General features: G+C 41.0%; 1 protein-coding gene across 8 annotated transcripts in view; it reads right to left on the minus strand.

The window, feature by feature from the left end:
- Window positions 1-3,281: 3,281 nt before the first annotated feature.
- Mbnl2 (muscleblind like splicing regulator 2) overlaps window positions 3,282-19,201 on the minus strand; it is a 159,166-nt gene continuing 143,246 nt past the window's right edge. For all 8 annotated transcript variants that reach the window (XM_028868220.2, XM_028868221.2, XM_028868222.2 and 5 more), the window contains one exon: window positions 3,282-6,047. In XM_028868220.2, the coding sequence (XP_028724053.1) occupies window positions 6,033-6,047 (15 nt within the window). In that variant the 3' untranslated portion in view covers window positions 3,282-6,032. The remainder of the gene's footprint in view (window positions 6,048-19,201) is intronic.

The raw sequence follows: 19,201 nt of genomic DNA on the forward strand, positions 1-19,201 counted from the left end.
TGGATCTCTTGCTTACATAAACCAGAGGCCTGGGAAGACCCACAGTAAAGTAGGAGACAAAGGTGGACAAGAGCAGCAGCCGACTTCTCAGCCTCTCTGGACACAATTGGATTTTACTGGGATGCCTTCCATGTGTGACCTTTATGCAGAAATTCATTCTCTCTGGCTGTTTTCCCCAGACATTCAAATTGCATCTTCTCAGCAACTATATCTATGGGTCTGACTGCTCTGTGACTTCATGGAGCATCATTACTTGGCAAATTCCAATGGCTTTCATTCTGTTTTATTTTAGCAGAACCATATGGAACTTGACAAATCTAAACAAAACTGGGATACCCTGGAGAGAGGGTACTTCTGGTCCTAATAAAGAACTAAACACTGTCCTAAATGTCTAATGGTACTTTGTAGTTTGTAACTACAAAGTATTTCTTATTACATTGTATTCTTGTGATAGGGAAGAAAAGCTATTTATTTGAAGTAAAAATTTTTTTCTTAAGTTTACACTTCACTTTAAGCCTACATGCATATTGTGCTCAGAACTATAAAGAAAGTTTAGCTCGGAGAATGCCAAAGTAAGTTCACTGCAACATGGCTGTGGAGTCAGAATGAGCCAAGGCTTGAAGTTCCAATCCATGAAAGGGTTGCCTAATTTTCATGAGTTTTTATTTCTCATCTACATTGTGGGTGTAAGGAATCCTTTGTAAAGCTTGAGATTGTGTAAAATGCATGTGAACCAAGCCAGTCACTGCCTCTACCCCATTTCACGGAACAGCTCAATGTGGGGGGGGGGGGCATCAGAAATGACCTTATTAAGTCAAGTAACACATGCGAAAGTTACATGCAATGTGCTGGGAAGACACCTCGAGGTGGCAGGCAATCAGCTTTTGAAGGAACTGAGGCAGAAGAAATTGAAGTTGTGTGCTGTCTGGCCAGGCATGTGGGATGTGCCGGGCAAAGGTGCTGGGCGGAGCTGTGGCTCTCCATACCCGGGTGGAGGGGTAGACACTGAAAGGAACTGTTGCCCTCGAATCACACTGTACAGAATGGCATGTGTTTGCTGTGCTCTGCATCAGGAATGTTTGCAGCAGCCGGAATCACTTGTCCGTTATTAGCAATTCTCTTCCCTGACACAGCGTGGACTCAATGGAAATCTACACAGACTGTTTACCACGGGGTCTGGAGCCTGGATCTCCTGCCCGACGACTCACCCCCTCACCTTCTCCACCAAGGAACAGGGCGAAGTCATCATCAATTCATTCTTGGTGAATCACGTTTACTCAATGACTCAGTCATTTCTGTGGACAGGGAAGCACCCAACAGCCACAGCGGCTCAATTCCTCACACACTCGGATGCTTTAAGTGGGGAAATTATCCTCTAGGGAGTCAGTGTGTTGAATATTTCTGATGCTTTAGAAGCATCAGAATGTTGAAGAATATTTCACTTTGCCTGGCTGCTCCTAATTCCATAGTGTTGAAAAAACAAAAAACAAAAAACCCAAAACAAAAACCAACCAACCAACCAACCAACCAACCAACCAACCAACCAACCAAATAAAACCCACCAAACTTTGGTTAAGGACAAAGAATGATTTCTGGTCTGAAATATCCTTTTTATATTAGTTCAAAATGGAAATATTTTTCTTTTGACAGAGCATTACATAAGACACTTGACATCTTATATCTCAATACTTTCATACTAAAGAGATAAAGTAGGCTGCTTTCATATCCTCTCAGGTTTGAGATCAAGTGTTTTCTTATTGTTTATTTATACATATGGGTGATCTGCCTACATGTATCTCTGAGCATCATATGTATGCAATGCCTGTGATGGCCAGAAGAGAGTGTCAGATCCCCTGAAACTGAATTTACAGACAGTCGTGACCCCCCCCCCCCACCATGTGGGTGCTGGGATTGAACCCGGGTCCTCTGGAAGAGCAGGCAATACTCTTCAGCACTGAGCCGTCTCTCCAGCCCTTGAGATACTACACTGTGGTTTGTGGATACTAGGAGTCACAGATTCCCTTCCAACCCAGGGTATGTTCTGTTTTTTGTCTGTGTGGTCAGGCCCTTTGCATACAGCACCTAACTTTTCTGTCCTCCGCATCAGCTACAAATCACACTGCTCACTTAAGCTCCTTCTAGAAGCCTGTATCACAGGCCAATGGTCACTTTCTTTTCTTTTAATGAAACATGTTCTTTCCCCTTGCCCCCCTTTGCTTACCTATGTTCATGTCTCTTTATTATTAGAATCACAAGCAAAAGGACTGTATAATGTTGTGGAATTATTTTAAGGTGTGTTGCACTTGTTTATGCTGTGGAGCATTTGTTTAATGATGCAAAGATGTGTTGCATCTTTTATGTTGCATTTGTTTAACACTCTGAGGCTGTGTTACTGTGCCTGTGTAAAACACCTGATGGTTTAATAAATAACTGGGCAATAGCAAGGCAGGAGAAAGGATAGGTGGGGCTGGCAGGCAGAGAGAATATATAGAGGAGAAATCTGGGAAGAGAAGAAGAAAGAGCAAGAGAACAGGAAGAGGAGGACACTAGGGGCCAGCCACCCACCCAGCTACAGAGTAAGAATGAAAGTAAGATATACAGAAATAAAAGGAAAAAGCCAAGAGGCAAAAGGTAGATGGGATAATTTAAAGTTAAGGAAATCTGGTAAGGAATAAGCCAAGCTAAGAGTGGTTATTTTGGTTATTTATAATTAAGAATAAGTCTCTGTGCGTGATTTATTTGGGAGTTGGGTGGCGGGCCCCCCCAAAAGAGTAAGAACAAAAAATAACCAACAACATTTTGGTGTTCCAATGTGGGCCTGCATTTCCAACAACATTGGATGGTGGGATGTATTATTGCTAATTTTAAATGATGCTGAATGTATTTCCTAAGTGATCATATTAAATTATTTTTCTTGCTGTGAAAAGCCAAAGCCCGGGGCTAGGAAGCTGGCTCAGTGGATGCATGTGCTTGCTGCCAAGCCTGACAACGCGAGTTCAGTCCTTAGGTCCCGTATCGTAGGAGAGACTCAGCTCTCTCCAACTGTCCTTTGAGTTCCACGTGCACAGTGACATGTTCCCCCTCAAACGAAAGTGTGAAAGGAAAGAGCCAAAGCCCGAAGCAAAAAACGTAAGTAGTTAAATAAATAAAACCAAAGCGTTGCCCATCTCCCATCTGAAAGTACTGTTGGTTCTTTCATATCATTAAGTGATGTCTGCACCAAAGTAAAAACATTTCCGTCCAACTAATTAACTGTCTAAACAAGAAGGAAGCCCACACAATCCTTTTAAATGCTTCTTTTATTTCATTGGTTGTACATTGGGTGAGTGAACTGAATATTACAACCAAAACATAGAATTGATACAAATTAGACTCCTGTTTACACTGTAAGATAACGAATGAGGGAATTCTGTAAGAAGTGTTACGGAAAGATTTAGTAGAAATGTGACCAGTGGTATGTGGCTGAAAGAACATGTCTGTGAAGTGCTGTTACACCCTGAAAATCAAGAGTGAAATGGAGTCCCGTACAAGTGGAGTTAGTTTCCTAACTGCTGTAGCTGTTGAACTGACATCTTCCTGTCTTGGATATTGGTGATTTTGTTTTTGTAATTAAACAAAGCATTTAAGATTTATTCATCATAGTCAGACTTCTGAATATAAACAAACTTTTGGCAAATAATATTTATACAGAAAAATAGTTTTAGATCCTCTCAAATCCCAGAATTATTCTATAAAATTACATTATAAATAAATAAAAAGCAAAATCTGTTGTACATATATTTGTACATCTATGCATTTGCCTTGCCTCCTCCTTATTGTAAATGGCATATTTGACTCTCTGCATATTATAATCACAATTCTGGAAAATGGATATCATAGTAAAAAATACAGTCATCTATATTTGCTGGGGGATACAGGTGATGTTTTTGATGCTCCATTATTAAAGGGCTGAAAATAGCTATGTGCTAATAATTTTTAAAATAAAAATCATGAAATGAAAGAAAAAAAGACAGTTACAACAATTAGTCTACAAAAATATTTCAGTGATTCCCATAATTTACCTTTTAGTCTACTATCTTCTCCATGAGTTTAAATGAATAAGCAAAGAAAAAAATAAGTATGAGTGTTTTAGGCAAGTTGTAGCATAACTACATTGTTATAACTGAGAAAATTACAAATATCAATAATACATAAAGATGAAAACTATCGAAGTGATACAAGTTAGATACAATATCTTTCCACAAATTAAAACAAACACGATACAAGCACTACGCAAGATTATACTCAGAATGTGATTTTTCTTTTGATACAATTATCAGATCTATGATGTAAGATAAATAGATAGTAATTAGACTTTGACCAACATGAATTAAATGCAGATTTTTTTCTCAATCAAAAAAAATTGATATGGTTGATGCCTCTAGTTTTCAGAACAGGTGATGATACCAAAATTTAAAATATTTTACATTCAATCTCAAAAGTCAAAATACTTCAATCACTAAAATGTCCACAAAGAAAATGGATGTTTAAAACAATTACACATAATATCCATTTATAACAGCTGTTTCATTTCTTAAACAATAATTTAAAAACTATGTAGGTACTGTGTAGGCTATGTGCAACATATAAAATGTGAAATATGAAATATTTGGTACGATAGTGCTTAAAATAAACTTTAAAACAAACTTTCTGAACAAAATTTAATTGTATCGCTATTACCTTGAAGATCAACCAAGTATTTAAAAAAGTAAACAACATTAAAATATGTTTCATCCATATATAGTATATATATGTATGTGTATATATAATATGTATGTACTTGTATTAAAGTTTTTTATACTTTTGAGACATAAAATATGCTTTAAGGTGAAAGAATTAAAAGAACTATTTTTTTCCATGCTGTAGTTAGTTACAACCCTTTAACCCAACTTTTGAAATGCAAAAACAGTAATGGATATTTTAAAAAGTGAAACTATCTACCTCTTTTTGTTTACATAGTAATTTAGATTAAAGTCACATTTGCAGCTGTAGTGACTAAACTCAGACGAACTTAAACTGGAATATTATACAGACCTCCCCACCTACAGCTTCCCTGTTGGACTAGGCTTTAGTTTAGAAGAGCTATTCGGTAACAGGCAACCGGAGGGCGAGTTTGAAAGACCAATCCCTTAGATTCAACTAATTGGCATGAGCCTTTCATTCTTGTCAAGCTGGATGAAGTCTGGCAAAATCTAGGCACTTCTACAAAGTCTCTCTTATAAAACAACTTTAAAAATATACTTGTAAAATAATACCTTCAAGACTTTGTTGGGTGGGGTATGAAGCTCATACCGTGCAAAGTTTTTTTTTTTTTTTTCAATATATGCAATGTTATTCTAGAATCCCATGATTCAGTGCGGCATCTCCAGGCAACCGAAACCCACACTCTGATGTGTCCCCAGCAATTGTGCTTGAACTGCCATTCAAATTTTAGACCTGCGAGGCAGGTATCCGTTTTACTTCACTTCTCATCTTGGCTGCAGTGTTCATCTCGTCAAGAAGTGAATCATACCCTTTGATCCAGTCAGGAAATGAAATGGTGGTGATTGGAGTTAGAATCGAACCTGCCCTTGGAATAAGTACTTAAACTAATGCTAACTGTTTATTGCTAAATTTGAAATATTCTGAGTCGAAATGAGTATATTGGCTGGACTTTCTGCATCAGCTATAGTTACGGAGATAAGACAATATTCCTAGGACAGAAACTATGCTTAGAACCCTGTAAAAGAAAACCTCATCCTTTATGCCTTTGAACATCGCAGCTGGTCTCAGGTAGTTAACTATCTTAGGCTGGAATATACTAAGCATACCATATTTAATACTCATATATGACATAGCAGAACTAGTCTTAGGGTTGTGATCTGTCCAGAAGAACTAAATTTAGCATGCAGTTTGTGGCAATTCTATCGAGGAGGAAACAGGGTAGTATGTACAGTAACAATGTTTAGTTATTCTCAATGCAGATTCTTGGCATTCCATTCCATTTCTGTTGATTATTTCAGAATTATCTGTTGAAGAAAAAGACAAGTGCAATTTAGACTTTCTGCAGGGAAAATAATGAGCTTAAGTCTTACTCTTTGCAAAAAGACATTTGAAAGTAGAATGATCTTCAATTTCTCATAATTCTGATACAACCATTAACTTTGAAAAATCTCCACCCTTCATGCTGATGATTTCACACTTAGCAGTTTCTTCTGTGTAGCTGTGGTAAGGAACGGTGACTCTAACACACACGTGTTCTCTGTGGCACCATGACAGCATGTATGTGGGCAGGCAGTCTGTTTGGAACTCAGTCTCCTAAATCATTTGCTTCATATTTCTTTGCTATATGTTCACATGACTATCAAACTGATATTTGCTCTAGCAAATAAGAAAGACCAAGCAAAGAACTTATTCTCTGAAAGTTGTTTATGAACTTGACTATAAATATCTAAGACTTAATCAATCAGGTAGTTTAATTATTAACTTATAATTCAAAGATATAGCCTTATCAAACATAATCTTGTTTCCAAGATATGACAGCAACCAGTTTCAAATGCAGAATATGCTTAAATGTCAGAGTAAAGAGAAAACAGATAACAATCTAATTAAGCAGTTAAGATATTCTTAAGAAACCCAAAAGCATAGATAAAGCTCAAACAAGGCTTTAATAGCTTACTGTCAAATTCAAGCTGTGGTCCTCGGGATTAATCTCCAAGGTCCCCATTCCTGCTTTTGCATTACTAGATTTTGAATCCTGGGCCTTGCACATGCTAGGCAAATGCTCTGCCACTGAGCTAACCCCAGTCCAATCATGTCCCTTTCAAACTCTATCCTTTTGTAAAGGTGAGGGAGTTCTGCCTATGGGGTTCATCTACGCCATTAAATATCAAGCTTAAATGAAAAATTTTATCAAAACTATTTGTTCTTTGTGCAATGTTTTGATTTAACTCTGCATAACTAATGAACAAAAGTTTATTTGTTAAATAGCCAAAAATCTCCAAGAAATAACTGACAAAGCCACTATGGCAAATATCAGCTGATATTGCTACACACCAGGCTTCAATTCCTAGTAAAAGGGCCATGTCTATAAACGTAATTTATTATCCTATTATGTCAGAGTTTATGCATATGGATATTTTTCTTTGAACACTTCAATAGTTCATAGGTAGTATTTTTTCGTATGTCTAAGTGATAAACATGTTCATCCTTTATTGAGGCATACAGATGTATATAGAACTGATGAAAATGGGCTGATTTATAGAAAATATTTACGTGAAATGAAAGTTCAAAATTTCAGACACCAAGGTTATTCATTTAAGATTTATTTACTTATATTTAGTTATATGGATGCACATGTGTCTGTGAGTGAGGATGCTACATGTGGGTGGGTGCCCAGAAGAGGGTGTTGGAGGTTCGGAACCGCCCAACCTGGGTGCTGGGAACCAAATTAATAGCATTCCTTGTTTCATATATTGGTAGATGTGAATAAGAATAACATATAATTTTTATATGTAGATACTATCCCAGGATGTAGTATGTGAATGCATTTATCATATTGTCTTCGAATGACACCATTGCAGTTAGGTAATATTTAGATTCTCCAAATAGATTGTAACGTTTTTAAAGATTTAGATAGTTAATTATTAAATAGGAATTTCTTCTATTTCATCCCTCCCCCAGCTTCCATGCTGTCTGTACAACAGGACCATTTCCTGAGACATCAAATCATGTCCTGTTTGCCCCCTATTTGTCATTGCTGTAGCAAGAGATCCTGAAAGATTTAGGGGACTCTTCTAGTTCCTGAGACAAACATATAATAATGTATGTTTTGAAAATGCACAATCCTGCTTATTGGCCGAAATTAAAAAGCCAGACAGAATGAAATTTACAAACACCTGGAAAGACAGGCACCCTACAGAAAGCCCCGTAAAATGAGAATGGGTAGATTTGCATTGTAGAAACTTACAACAATTTTGAACTTGTGTGTGACAAAGAGAAAACTGAGTAGCTGGACTGGAACTCGGTTTCAAAGTTGTAACTAAAAGTTGCCTAGACTCACCCAGCCTGCCTTTCCCCTCTGCTCCAGGCTACTCAAAAGCCCAAAGTGACTTCTGGTGTTGTTGAACTTGAAGTCATGACTGCTACCTTGAATCTAGACCAGAAAATTGGCTGTTCAGGGCTGTGCCTTTGTCTATCTGTGGAATGTATGTGTAGATAAAGAGGATGAGTTATACTCAATAGCAGCTGTGGACTTCAAGAGGTTCCAAAACTTGACCTTAGGGGTCAGGAAAGCATTCAGTTTTTCTCCTTAGAAGTTCCATTTATAGGTGGCAACATTTTTTTCATGAAAGTATCATTTATTATTAATTTTCTTTTCTGAGAACTCTAACTTGTTGGGACTGTCTGAATGAAGTACACTTTAGGACAGTGGTCAACCTGTGGGAGGCAACCTCCACCTGGGTTGTATGTCAGATGTCCTGAACATCAGATATTTATATTACAATTCATAACAGTAGCAAAATTACAGTTATGCAGTAGCAATGAAATAATTTTATGGTTGGGGGTCACCACAACATGAGGAACTGTATTAAAGGGCCACAGCATTAGGAAGGTTGAGACCACTGCTCTAGGGTGAAGTGTCCCTTGGAAAAAAGTGACCCTTGGAAATAGAACATTAAGGTGATGAGCAGCAGCGAACCAATGCCACTCACTTCAAAGCTGTCCCTCTGATGACTGTTTTTCATGTTAGGAGACACATAATGCCTGCGTCTGTGGTGTCTGGGGTGCTGAGGAAGTGAAGAGGGTGTCAGGAACTTCTCTCTAGTTCTTACCTTCTTTCCTTTAGTCGGATTTCATTCTTAATTGATGCTACAAGGCTACAATTCAAAGGCGAATAGGTACCTTTTGAACCTCTTTCTAGAGGCTTGCCCCAGAGATTTTCTTCTACACTATCTATGTATCTCCTCCTACACCTCTTCAGCTCTCCACCTCTCTCTCCACCATTCTTCATGACGGTTTTCATACCCAGGTCTGAAGGCTTCAGAGGTGCCTGGACATTAAGGACGGGCACAAGCCATATTCTTAAAAGACTAGGCTTCTAGGTGCTATAGGTGACCTGGTGCATACACTACAAATCTGATTTGGACAAACCCTAGTTTTGAGTTTGTACATTTAAAAATGGTTAATTACAGTATCAGGGCTAGAGCGATGGCTTAGCGGTTAAGAGTGCTTCCAGCTCTTCAGAGGACCCCAGTTCAGTTCCCAGCACCCACATCAGGAGGCTTACAACTTGCCTGTACCTCCATATGCAGGGGACCTGAGGCCTCTGTCTTCAGCCTTTGTGGGAATTCTTACATGAAAACACACACACACACACACACACACACACACACACACACACACACACACCCTTGCACACACATTGAAAAACTTTTAAAACAGCCCATCAAATTTAAGCACAACAGGCTACATGCCAGTAATTTCTTTCCTGCCTTTAGTCCAAGCTGAGGTTGCTACCCAAGGTGTCTATTTCAGGACACTGTAGCCCAGACATTCTCAGAGGAGGTAACTGAAAATTTTCATTAGGTCCGCAAAAGTCTGCATACAAGTTAAATGGAGAGCTAGCTATCAGTTCTCCTAAAGGGCCTTCTCTGTTTCTGCCTGAGTGTTAGTGTCTACACTCTTGGTTTTCAGTAGGCTCTGAGAACATCTATCAGACATGAGCCTAGTGTGTGCTGCAGCCATATTTTGCAGATATGGAAGTCTGTGCAATATTAACTGTCTCGCAAACCAGATATTTGCTCACTTTGCTCCTGGCATGAGAATTCTCTTCAGGGCATGAAAATGGTGGCCTGTCTCAGACCCATGCCAGGAATGAAAGGAAGCTGTGACTCCAAAGGCTTTTTTGTACCTCATAACATGCTAACTGAGAAGGATGCTCAGAAGAACCCCCTTGAGCTTGTGAATCAGAGAAAGGGGAGGCCATAAGGAAAGTCTGGAGGAACCAGCCAGGTGCATGAAACAGAGGACAGTGTGTGCTGTCTGAAGGAGCTAGTGCTGGCCCTCAGCGATCACCTACACCCCACCCCAGCCTCTTCCCAGTGAATGCAAGAAACTTCTGCCACCCCACCCCACCAAAGAGCCACTGCTTCAGCTTCTGTGAAACACTGGCAAGCTGCGGCAGGAAAAACTCAAATGTATTGAACAAGTCCCATTCCTGTGTGTCTTCCTGGTGAGTGATTCCCTTAAGGAAGTAGTATTTACTGTAACACAACTGTGACTAGAGGGGGCAAAATTCTCAAGTATGATTATGGTCTGTCATGTCTGGTAAGTCAAAACTTTGAACTGAAAATATCGTTTTCAAATCCCTTTCCCACTAAAAGGAGAACAACACAAAAGTGAAGACAGCTGACACCCCCAAAATGTATGGTTCAATTTAGGAAAGACAGACACACCTGACCTCCAATCAGGCGTGCCTTCACAGATCATTCGGGGTTCCTCTGGCTGTAACAATATGTGTGATGCAAAAGCATCAGATGGTTGCAATCTACTTATTAATAAGGAAAGGAACTCATATGAATTAATTAAACTACATCCCTTAAGTTGCTGTATTCAACAGTCTGATGAGTCTCCTCAGGGTGAACACAGTCCATAAGTGGTCTGACTTTTTTTTTTTGAAGAAAAAGCATGAATGACTCCTGAGAGCATCAACTAGGTCCTTCTGTCAGACATGTGCAACCACTGACTAGTTCTCATATCCTTAGTGACATGTGTGACATGAACAACAGCAAAAGTTACAAAGATGTGGTCTGGGTTGGGTTCCATCTAAGGAAACACAAGCCTATCAGGGTCAGTCAGTATGCAGCCTACAGTGTGCTGACCCACATGACGGAGAACGACCGTCTGTGGCTCAGAGCCTTCTGTGGGCTGGGTTCAGCAACAGGCGGTTGGTGGATGTATGCATCAGACCCACTCTGTGGAGGAGATACCCAACCAAGTCAAGACTGCTGCTTCCAGAGTTGAGCACTAGTTGTAGCATCCTCAGGGCAGACAGTGGCGGAGTTGGTGGGACTGGGAGAGAACAGCTATCGGGAGCTAACCCTGCTACGTCCAGACATTTAGTGTTCACCCCCAGAAGCAGGGCACTGGACCAGCAGACACCCGCTACCTACAAAGAAAATACAACCATCCTGTCCCAGACTCAATCACTAGCTATGAAATATTCACATTGTCTTGTCTCTTTCTTAATGATGATGGATTTAGGCTGAACCATCCATCACCCGCAAGAGATCTGGCCGGAGTGTGAAATGGTCAAAAGCAAAATAGTTTGTGCAGAAAAGGAAACACTGAATTTGAACTCATCAGTGCCATGAACTCAGCACTTGACTCAGCCCATCTTCATGCAGGGGAGTGAAAAAGAAAGAAGGCAAGGCATCATGGGACTGCTCTAGTGTTTCAGAGACCACGTATTAATGCCTCTGAGTTTATACTTGTGGATGATCTTTGGGATCTGAATATATATTCTCAAAAGGGCAAGTTTCTACATGGCTTCTAGAAACCTTTACCCTCCCTACAGAAAACACTCATTGCCAAGATTCAGATATCTTATCTTCAGAGATGGAAGTTCAAATACTAGACTCATTAAGAATAGCTTTGCTTAATTGATGTGGATGACATTTCAGTGAATACACCCATGCATCCAAACCACTAAACAATGAAAGAAGAGCAAGGAATGTTTTCCTTAAATTTCCCTCATGACTAGCCATCAAATGCTGTCTTTATAATGCTGACTCTAGGGAGGTAAATAAAATATACCTTATAAAATATTTGTGTGGCCTTCCTGAACTACCAAAGAACCTCAGAGGATCTTTGTATCACGAACTTCAAGCTGTGGAGGACACATTAACCAAGTCCTCAGCAAATTCCTCAGGATGGATGTCTAACTCCCTTTATGTCTCTGGTGTCTAGGATGGGGGCTGGGTACACATGAGTGGTCAGCATCCGGCTGAGTGTCTGGATGAATACATAGGAAGTAACTGAGGACAGTGACACATGGCAGAAGACCATCAGGTGAATTGGGGCAGCAGGCAGTGCAGGCGTGAGCAGGGACCCTTAGGCCACAGAAGACTTCTCTGTAGCCTTTCAGGGTAGGTGAAATATGCTGGAAAAACAGATTGCCCCCTCCCCTGCCCCTGTTCACTTCTTGTCATACAAGGATAAGAGGAACAGTTCTCTAGGCTGGGGCCGGGATATCAGGGAAAACATGGCTGGCAAACAAAACTTCCACCTGAAGGAAATGTCTAAATGAGGCAACTATTCTAGAAGGGCTTTTTCACAGTCACAGGGCTCTGCAACCATGGAAGATTGTACCCATGGCCACAGGGCTCCGCAGCTGCAGAAGGGTGTCTCCCTATTTTCTGAAACAAAACTATCTTTTTTAAAGAGACGTGCCTGTTGCCCAGCATGCTGATATCTATTTCTTTACTTACTTTCCGTGCTGGGATGGACCCAGGACTTGCGCATGCTAAATGAGCTCTGTTGATGACGTGTGTCCCGAACCCTCTCCTCTCCATGTTCTTTACTACCCCACTGACTTTATGCCCTGCTCCGACTTTCCACTGTTTAACTTCTCCCCTCCTTTGCTCTATAGATCCACACCTCTTCTTTGTGGCCGCCATTACTGTCAGTTTCCTGACGTTATCAGAGAGGAAAAACCCATGGAGTACTCTGATTGCAGCACACAGACATCTGCATAGTTTTGGATCAGTGCAATTTGGTATTTAATCATAGTATGAATTACTGAAGCCAAACACAAATGTCTTCTGCCTCTTGGTGAAATGAGATTGAAATCACTAACTAAAGCTACAATTTTAATGTCAATACACGTACACTTTCAAGTAAATACATTCTTCAGCCCATCTCATGACTATTTATAAATTAATTGTATCAAAAGTTCAGAGATAATTAGTGGTACATGCAAGGATACTCTGAAAAGCTGTCTTAAGATTGTTCTTGAGACAGGGTCTCGTTTAGTCCAAGGTTGGCCTCAAACTTGCTAGGTAGTCAAGAATGACTTTGAACTTTGATTATTCTGCTTCTAACCCCATTACTGCTGGCATTATAGGCGTGTGCTGCCAGGGCTTGCTTTCTGAGATGCTGCAAGCCAAACCCAGGGCTTTGAGCATGCTAGCAATCATTCTACCGATTTCTTTATACACCAGCCTCTGAAAAGAAGTCTTACTTGTTACTTTAGGGGACTGTTGTTCTGAGGAAAGGCATCATGCCACCACATTTAGCTTACTTTCAAATGTATATTTTATTTGTGCAGAAGAGGTATAACCCGGGGTCCTGGGAGCAAATGGTCAAATTGACAGTTTTATTCCGAGAAAAGAAAACAGGCTGGATGACATGCCTCTAATACTCGGTAGTTCTCCAAGAGCAGTTTTGTTCCAACTGTTGTTCTGCCTTATGCTTCCATTAATAAATGGAAGATGTTGGGTATATATATATATTATATAATCATGTATATGATAATATACATGGCATGTAAAACATTAGTAACTGGGCTCTCTCTATATGAAAGGTGGTAACACACCCTCATTAAAGATTATTAACCAAGGCCCACACTGACAAGTTATCAGGATAACATCTACAACTCATATTAACACAAGTTGTGTGTGCAAGCATCTAGACTCCGTGTGTTCTGACTGCATGTGACTCTGAAGCTCAGATCTGGAGTGTTTTCACACTGAGGCAGGACTGGTCCTTACTCATGTGCTCTGAAATGCTCAAGGTTGCCCCAGAGTGACTGTTTCAGTTAGAAAGTATATTTCCACACCACATAGAATTCATTACAAATAACTCCTCATTTTACCAAATGCCATACAAATGAAATCACTAGATGGCTTTAAAAAATTGTGTCCACAACTATTTATGTGGTTGAAACATAATATATAATGTAGGGAAGTAAGGGGCTTGCATATGCTTGCAAAGAAATTGCTAATGTACACAAACCAGACAAAAGTCACCTCCCCTTACAGATGGCTCAGGTGTGCCCTGTGTTTGGAGAAGGTGGCCTTTCCTGCCACTGTGAATCCTTCTAACAGGGAAGGGAACTCAGGTGCATCTCCTGTCTGACCTCCAATGTTGGGGTGCATCACCAGCTTACCCATGGGGGAAAATCAAGACTTATGGGGTTTTCCTCACGCAACTCTTAACAGCAAGGCTTCTCTTCCCCACCGTAGCCCTGGCTTTCCTCTTCCACCTGAGGGTGAATCCTAAGGATCGCTTCCACTGTGTTCACTCCGAGGTGGGAGGGCTGTCTTCAGATTACCTTCCACCAACATTTCTATTCGGTTGTAATTGAACAGCACATGAAATTCTAATATGTGTCCCCCAAGGACGACTGACTTTTGCATACAAATAAGGAGGAAGGTAAATAGGGTGGGTCCCCCTGCCCTGTTCTTTTCTTTCCCTCGTATTGGCCCTGTGGTGTTATTAAAAACATATTGAAGGGCGCTGTGTGTTTATTCATAAAAGAAGAGCTGTGAGATCATGTTTGCTCTGCAGCTGTGAATGAAGGCAAGAACTAAAACCGAACACCAGACTGGAAGGTTCAAGTGAGAGCCAGGAAGAAAAGCAGCAGGCAGGGCGAGCCACAGCATAACGGAAGCAGCAGAGGGTGGTGTGGAGGAGTTCATAGCCACCCAGGAACTAGTCTCAGATTCTGTTCATGTGCACGTGTGGTGTGCATGTGCGTGTGCGTGTGTGTGTGTGTGTGTGTGTGTGTGTGTGTGCGCGCGCGCGTGTGTGTGTTTCTGTGAGTGTGGAGTCTTGAGGTCAATACAGGCAGGGTGTTTTCCTCAACTGCTCATCACCTTGTTGGGCGGACAGGATCTCTCACTGGATCCAGAGTTCACCAATTTGGCTAGATGGGCTGGCCAGGAGCCCTGGAATCTCTGGTGCCCCAGAGCTGGGACTATGGATGCACATCCCTATGCTCATCTTTATTTATGAACGTTGCAGATTCAAACGAAGGTCTTCACACTCACATGACAAGCACTGAACTGCCTGAGCCATCTCTCCACACCCCAGGTTTTCACCGTACTGTACATCCCAGTGCTGTCCCACAGTCTGTCCCTTACTGACTTGTCAATGGTGGACTTGAGCATGGACTACGGCTACTCCATCTCCAGCAGGCAAAAGACAGAACAGGGCTTTTTTGTTTTAATCATAGTCTAGGAGTTAGGGTTAGACATGTGCCTTTGATCTCTCTCTCTCCTCTCTCAAATCCCAAAGAAATAGACACTTCCATGTGCATGGACAGTGTTGTCCACACTGCTCTCCAGGAACCATGCCATGAGTCTGAACCACACTGTAAAGGGCGCCTCTAGGGACTGCTGTGGCCAAGGCTTCTGTTCTGCAGAAAGCGTTTTGGGGACTGAGCTCACCTAAGAAGAAAGAACACAAGAACCCTTGTAGTGCATCTCTAGGTAATGTGGTGACCTAACCTAATCAAGGCCACTGCTGTTTCTACAGGAAAACTGAGCTCCAAAGCCACGGGTCAAAGAACGTTAAAAATACACTTTCCAAACGCAGACTGTATATGTTAAAGAAGGCTACATTTCCCTACTGTATCAAAAACCTAAAGTTGTGGTCATATCATTCAAGTAAATATCCTAAAATATTTAGAATATTTGCAGTAAGACGTGTAGGAAGTGGGGCTGTGAGTGAATGGGCAGCCCACTCCTGGTGATTTCACGGGTGCAGACCTCTGGGCATGGATGTTGAACTGAAGAAAAAAATTACATGGAAAAGCTAATTTAGGTGCCATATAATTAAGATGTTCTTTGTTGTATAAATGGATAATAATCAATGTGTCTATTATTGGCTTATGGTTATTTTTGATATCAAGTGTATCTTAAAGCTTTCACAGCGATGAGTTAACAACTCAAGAATGAAGTGGGTATTCAGATGACTTTACAAGCAGCTCTCCCCAACACCTCTGGCAGTCCAGGAACCCTGGTGTGGGGCAAGAGGAGAGCCAGAGGAGGGCGCTTTACCAAGCAGTCACATTCTTCATTGCCAAGTGTCCTCATCAATAGTCAGGTCTTTCTGAGGTGATCTGAATCCCATAATTACTTGGACTATAATTATTTGCAAATTTTCATTGTCTATACCCTTTATTATGTAAGGCCCATGAGAAAGGGGCATAGTTTTTATTTGCCTCGGTCCCAGAATCCCAGCTCTATGGCTCCTAATATCCAGTGCTGAGAGGGAGCAAGAAGTGACACACTGCCAGGGAATAAATGGCAGGCCTTTTTTTTTTTTTTTTTTTTTTTTTAATAAGGCCTGATGTCCCAGGGTAAACCTCACTTCTAACAAACTCAGTCCACTGAGGAAAACTCACAGCTGTTCACAGTCATCGTCCTTGTGAAAGCAGAACTCTTAAAGGGGGACATGGGGACAAGTGGGAATTTCATCACGAGAAGAATGTAAGGTTAGTAATGGCCTAATACTCGACATTTTTCTCGACAATTCTTAATCCCTTCTTTTTTGGAGAAGTCTTCATTTAGCTCTTCTGTCCATTTAAAAATGTGGTAAAGTATACCTAAAATAAGATCTTTCTATTTTAAACACTTTAAATAGAGTTCCGTGACAGAGTCCGTTCCCTGTGCTTCCTACTGTCACCCCAGTCCGCCGGCAGAGCTTGGCTCTCCAGTGAACCCTGCACCCATTAGACACCAACTCCGGATTCTCCTTTCTTCACACTTGAGTTTTCAGTTCCGAGAACTGAACCAGGAATTTGGATGTGCATGATAGGAACACTCTCTACCAGTGAGCTACACTTCCAACCCTTGTTCTCACTGAGACAGGGTCTCGTGCAGCTCACGCTGGCGTTGGCCTTGAGACCCTCCTTCCTGCCTTAGCCTTCTGGGTGCTTTGGTTTCATACAGTGTGTTTCACACTGTGTCTGTCTCTGTGTCTTGCCAAACCATAACCACCTTCCACCCCTACCTAGCCTTCCTTCCTATTTCTGGCTTTAAAATGGGATCCTCACTTCTGCACATGACCCATCACCATCCTCAGCTGACTCTCTAATTTACTTCTTCTGTGCTTTTACTTTGGAATAAATTGAACTTGTAGCTGCTCTTTTTTTTTTTTTTTTTAAAACCTGTCTTCTGCAGGTTGCCCACAACATTCCTTCTTAACTAGTAGTGCTCAGTTTATTTACTGAGGTTGATGTGGCCATGAGGTTCTATGGGGACAATGGAGAAAAACTATCTCGTTCCCGCATTCCCCACTGGCTTATTAGTCTGGAATGGCAAAATGGCACTCTCTTCTCTGCATTCTACTTTTTATAGCTGAGTGAAATTTGAATTGTCAATCTCACCAACCACCAGTATTTGCAGACCAATTTAGACTTTAAAAAGTTTTCACCTCTGTGAGAACTTCTGAAATGGTTGAAATGTTTAAAGGCAGCAGTTGAACTTTTTGTGTTCAATCTTTTGGTAGTGCTGGGGACTGAACATATTCCCTCTGGCATGCATGATGGCCAAAGGCTGCCCTGCTGAATGCCAGCAACTACTCCCTCCTGAGCCTGACTGGCAGGAGTTCTCAGCAGCCGGTCCCCTCACGGACCACAGCTATAACACTGTCAGATGTGCTGGGGAGCACAGGAAATGCAGGCCTGAGGCCTAAACATATCTGGCCACCACATACTTGCTCGAATTGTGGGCTATTTATTCTCTACGATTTGTTCTCATCTGGAAAATGCATGAGGTACTTCATAGAGCAATAATGAGTATTAAATAAAATAATGCACATAAAGAGTCTGATATGCAATGGAGGTTTTTGATAATGGCTGGCTTATTTCCCTAAGGCTATTATTTTAGGAATCATAATCCTAAATCAAATTCAGTTTCAGTTTCTATTTAAACAGTTATTCAAATAATTCTATTGTGTATTTAGATATAGGTTTGAATGGTGCCTCATATGTTGGAAATATGCTGGGTTTTCGATGAGACTAATGATTTTTAGAGTATCAAATGCATTTGCTTCCCTTTCTATAATGCATATACTGACTGTCACTGACAATGAAGTCAGACTGAATTTCTCTGATTTTTTTCATTGAAGTTTTGACTGTCATAACCATCATTTTGCAAACTGAAACCTTTTATTGTAAGAATGCAATCTGCACCAGTGCGCACCACAGTGGGAAGCTGATGTCCCCTGAAGGGTAGAATCTCTCATTCCTTAGAGTTAGGGGAACCCATCGGGGAACCCAGCAGTCAGGCTCAGTAGATGCATCCTCTGGGCAAGGCATTCAACCTCTTTTATTCCTGATATTCCTCCTCTGTATGATGGGAATTCAAAGTCTTTGCACTCCTACAGTGTTGTGAGTATTAGTTGATGTATTTAACAAGTGTCTGTGGACAATATTACATGACAACATTAAACTATCTTTTTTATTTTTTGCAAGTAATAGGAGTTGAACCTAGGACCCCATGCATGTGAGGCAAGTGCTCTTCCACTCAGCTGCAGCCCCAGCCTTTGAAACTATTCTAGTCTCCCAGTCAAAGCCACAAAACATTTCCACAAGCTCCATTATTTACTAATTATTTCTAGATCACAGTGCTTAGAGAAAACGACTGTCTATGGACACTTCTGTACACCCATCCTGTTAACAAACGAATGTCTGGGTTCAACTTTCAAGCCTCCACTTCCCACGTAGCTCCTGCAGAAGCAGCAGAAGTAGCAGGACCTTCCGGCTCGTGTTTAACAAACGAACACACAGCTCCAGGCAAACAACTCCGAACGCCCTGCCCAAGGCACAGAGCAGACTCCCTTTCACCTTTCCAGGCTTCTTAGGTCTCCTCTTCGAAATTTCTTTTCTAGCTCATGTTTCAGGAGTCAATAAGGGCCCAGAAAAGAACATGAGCAATAGGAATCTATTCAAACAATGCCTCCTGTCCTGAACCCACATAACAAGAAGTTTTCTGGCCTCATCACTTATTGTAGATCAACAATGGCACAGATGGAAAAAATGATTGATGGAACAGTTGTGAAATTAATGCTGGGAAAATACTTGTAGAGAAACCAAGGGTCAAGTTTAACTTCTCTGGGTATCTTTGACTAGTTACAGACCTCCACATTCTAAGGAGGAAGCGAAGTTCCAGGC

This window comes from Peromyscus leucopus, chromosome 9 (assembly GCF_004664715.2).
Source record: "Peromyscus leucopus breed LL Stock chromosome 9, UCI_PerLeu_2.1, whole genome shotgun sequence".
Taxonomy (NCBI): Eukaryota; Metazoa; Chordata; class Mammalia; order Rodentia; family Cricetidae; genus Peromyscus; species Peromyscus leucopus.